Source organism: Oncorhynchus nerka, linkage group LG21 (genome assembly GCF_034236695.1).
Source record: "Oncorhynchus nerka isolate Pitt River linkage group LG21, Oner_Uvic_2.0, whole genome shotgun sequence".
NCBI lineage: Eukaryota > Metazoa > Chordata > Actinopteri > Salmoniformes > Salmonidae > Oncorhynchus > Oncorhynchus nerka.
This window is the reverse complement of record NC_088416.1, coordinates 31,665,766-31,670,266: the sequence shown is the minus strand read 5'-3', so window position 1 is coordinate 31,670,266 and position 4,501 is coordinate 31,665,766. Positions and strand designations below refer to the sequence as shown.

General features: G+C 39.7%; 1 protein-coding gene across 1 annotated transcript; it reads left to right on the top strand.

The window, feature by feature from the left end:
* The first annotated feature begins 501 nt into the window (after window positions 1–501).
* On the top strand, window positions 502–2,462 carry LOC115110626 (interleukin-8-like). Its single transcript, XM_029636440.2, has 4 exons — window positions 502–916; window positions 1,274–1,406; window positions 1,654–1,740; window positions 2,037–2,462. Exons 1-4 carry the CDS (start codon window positions 853–855, stop codon window positions 2,044–2,046), a joined length of 294 nt encoding a protein of 97 aa, XP_029492300.1. The 5' UTR covers window positions 502–852; the 3' UTR covers window positions 2,047–2,462.
* The last annotated feature ends 2,039 nt before the right edge of the window (window positions 2,463–4,501 follow it).

The window sequence follows — 4,501 nt, the reverse complement described above, 5'->3', positions numbered from 1 at the left end:
TTTTTCCACAGCTAGGTTGCATTAGAAATGTTCTATTAGTCGATGCCAGTTAGGATTCCAATGTACTCATCTTAAATGTGTTAATACATAGTTGTCAGTGAGCAGTATAGCACTGTGCACTTTACTCTGGTTAGTAAAGAAAAAATCTGGTTAGTAAAGAATCATCAATGCATTCAAAACTCAAGCATTTCATCAAATGTCATGACACTTTCACTTGGCATTTTTCCATCTGTATGATGTGACAGGTTGTTCCATGAGAAAGCTGTTGATAAATCAAAATCAAATCAAATTTCATTTGTCACATGTGCCGAATTACAACAGGTGTTGTATTACCGTGAAATGCTTACTTACAAGCGCTTAACCAACAATGCAGTTTTAAGAAAATAGAGTTAAGAAAATATTTACAAAGTAAACTAAAGTAAAAAATGAAATCTATAAAAAAGTAACACAATAAAATAACAATAATGAGGTTATATACAGGGGGTACCAGTACCAAGTCAATGTGTCTTACTGTCACTCATGAGTTAAAGGGAGAAATTCCCTACCTCAATCAGCCCTCAAAGTCAGCCAAATCCCCGATTTCACAATCTTTCACATGCCACAATGACTCACTTCCAGGACTCGGCTTTAAAACAGCTCTCTCCCCACAGTGGCAGACAAAGCGGTTTTCTTCTCATAGCGGCAGATTCAAACTCTCCACAGACAGAGAAGGAAGGAAAGAAAGAACTCGCAACTGGACTGACAAAGAGAGAAAGATATAACAATAAAATACTTTACAATACCTGTTACCAGCTAGATAACAACCGTGGACTTTATTAGAGGATTTCTAATAGGATCACCTGTAACCCCAAGATGAGCATCAGAATGTCAGCCAGCCTTGTCGTTGTGCTCCTGGCCCTCCTGACCATTACTGAGGGTGAGTTTATATTATTACCTACATCACTCTGACTCAATGCATTGACACCAATGGACATGAATATAATGGTTATGAGCAGTAGGATTACTATTTACCTTTATTGTACTGTATCTTGTATCTTATTGTACATACAAATAAATCTGCACCTCTCTCTCTCATATATATATATATATATATATATGAAATATATACTGTATATATGCCATTTAACACACACTTTTATCCAGAGCAACTTATAGTCATGCTTGGATGACTTTCTCTCTTTCCCTCTCTCTAACTAATCAAGTGTGTTTGTCATCACGGTGGATAACTGTGTATTCCTTCTACCGCTGACCCATGACCTCTTACCTCTAACAGGGATGAGTCTGAGAGGCATGGGGGCTGACCTGCGATGTCGCTGCATTGAGACGGAAAGCAGACGAATTGGTAGACTCATTAAGAAGGTGGAGATGTTCCCTCCCAGCTCGCACTGCAGAGACACTGAGATCATGTGAGTCCTGCTGCTTCCTGATTATAGTCATATTACACTGGCAAATGCTTACTGTAAAATATGGTTATTATATGATGTTGACATTAAATGTGGTTACTATATAATGTTCATTTCAAAAATATATAACTTCAATTAATCAGTCCTACTCCCTGACTACCATCCAATTTCACTAGCTAATGCTGACACTAAAATGTAGTTATTACCAGGTTTCATGATTGTCTGACTGTGCTGTGTGTCTGTCCTGTAGTGCCACTCTGAGCAAGAGCGGTCAGGAGATTTGTCTGGATGTCAGCGCTCCTTGGGTCAAGAGGGTCATTGAGAAGATGCTGGCCAAGTAAGTACAATAAAAACTTGTACAGCCTAAGGATATAAACCGACCGGGTAAAACAACACAGATAGGATTACTGTCTTTTAACAAAGACAAAATTGGACAAAATGATGTCATATATACAGCAGAGCATGACTTGCTTCACCTGACAGAAATATGTCTAGTGACATTATTTCATCTTTCCTTATCTTTCCGTATCCTGAGCTTGGTGAATTTTCTGATCTAGCTTCACAAAAAGTTGTGAATTATCTTCACATGGGCAATTATATTGTAATAACGTAATCTTTTATTTTCCTCAACAGCAACAAATGAAGAGGGGGAATCATTCCATGAATACTCTGGGATTCTGAAGATACAAACCAAATAAGTATTTATAAGATTGATAGGCTGAATTCTATCATGTTCTATCCAGGTTGAAATACAACATTAGATTTAGAGTGGCATGAGACTGTTTTAAGTGAAAAGACAGTCAGTTTCTTATATACAACCAAGTACTATGTACTAAACTTATATTTTATTTTAATTTATAAATTGTTTTTCTTTCATTGTTATAATCAAATTATGAGATTTACATGCATTCCGGTTGTATTGGAATGATTTCGTAATACAAACCTCAGTATATTTATTGATATATTTATTTGCCTATTTATTCATATTAAACTGTTGGATCATGTTGAAACTTCCAATCTAATTCAATTACAATAAATGCGTGAAAAAAACCTCTGAAATCTGCCTCTCGCTGTCTCTATTTCCTGTATATAACCATTACTCTAAAATGCAATCACAGCTTTTTATAACAGCTGGACTTAGACAAGCCTTATGACACTTTTCCCTGAAGCAAGGGAGGGTAGAGCATTGTAACAACAATACTAACAAGCAATCATTCAGTAAAAATAAGGACATCTCCTCACAGTAAACCAAAAGTTGGATTTCCATTTGAAAGGAAAAGGGTAATTCATTGTTGCCCGTTTGAGTCATGGATTAAGATAGTGCTTGTTTCTACACAGTGGCCAATGAGCTCGGCTTGGATACAAGTCACTTTAGAGCAGTGGTTCTCAGCTAATTTTGCATGGGGACCCAAATTTGACAATGACAATTGAGTTGCGACCCAATATGATGGACTGTTGATGATTACATTTTGTATTGTTGTATTGCAGCTGCTTTCTTGGGCAGGCTTCACTTGCAAAATAGACTCAATTATGGTATTAAAGAAAGGCATTACACAGCCATATTAACTGAGAAAACATGTAGTATAAATTCATGAGAATAAGCCATTTAACTAAGCAACCAGTTCAGGAGTTGGGTGTAATAAATTACCAGACTCACAACATGACAACAAATCCAGCCCAAGAATGTTAATGAACTGTAACACATACCAGTGTTTGAAATGGAAGAAAAAAAACAATCATTAGGAATTCTTAATCATCAATTACCATGTGAATAGTTTCACAGCTTTGAAAATATTTTTTTTAAAGGTGTAGGTTTTTAACCCGTTTAATGATATGTTATATGAATGTCAGAATTAATTAACAATAATAACTAACATAGTGAACAATAACTCATTAACCTGTTTATGTATCTTGTATGTGTGTGTGTGTGTGTGGCCTGACAGTGTGAAAGCTGGGGGTGTTTCTTTAGTTTGATAAGTTCATTGAAGTCTGGGGTGATGGTTGACAGGGCAACTCGGAGGTCATGCTGGCAGTGCAATTTGTTTCTACTTTTAGTTTTCAGCACGGCCATAGTAGAGAAGTCAGTTTCACACAGATAGGTAGTGCTGAACGGCAGCATGATCCATGACAGGCGAGAGCAAGATACTCTCCCATTACACCAGAACTGTGGCAGTGTCATTTCCGTGAACTTCATGCTCCGTCCGCGATCAAATGACAGCTCCAACAGCAGATCCTTTTCGTTGCTTGGCAACATGAGGCTTCCTATCTCCACTCGAAAGGTGTCCGGTGTCCAGTCATCTAGTCTCCTGTTCTCCTCCGACAAGTAGTCGCAAAACTTTCCCTGCAGGTTGACAAGATGCTGTTTAGCGGGTTTTTTCAGTGTGTCGTGATGCGCTATGCTGATCAGATTCTGAATCTCGAAATCAGCATTGGGAAACATGTCAAACCTCCTGTTAGAAACATGATATGCCCAAACAGTAAGCTTAATCTTGAAGGAATCCACTTTGTCCATCTGTTCAAATTGATTGTGCCCCCTCCCTTGCATTGACACATTGAGCAAATTCAGATGATCAAAAATATCCGCAAGGTAGGCAACCTGCGCAAGCCATTCCTCACAATCAAAATGTTTGAAGCTCATAAAAGTGACCCAAAAGTTTACCCTGGAAAGCCAGTAGACCTCTGCATGATAAAGCACCTGCTGGTGCTCCCTCCCCATATCCCTGCAGAAGGCATGGAGACACCTGCTGGTGCTCGCTCCCCATATCCCTGCAGAAGGCCTGGAAACACCTGCTGGTGCTCCCTCCCCATATCCCTGCAGAAGGCATGGAGACACCTGCTGGTGCTCCCTCCCCATATCCCTGCAGAAGGCCTGGAAACACCTGCTGGTGCTCCCTCCCCATATCCCTGCAGAAGGCCTGGAAACACCTGCTGGTGCTCCCTCCCCATATCCCTGCAGAAGGCCTGGAAACACCTGCTGGTGCTCCCTCCCCATATCCCCGCAGAAGGCCTGGAAACACCTGTTGGTGCTCCCTCCCCATATCCCTGCAGAAGGTCTGGAGACACCTGCTGGTGCTCCCTCCTTTTTGAATAAAACTGTA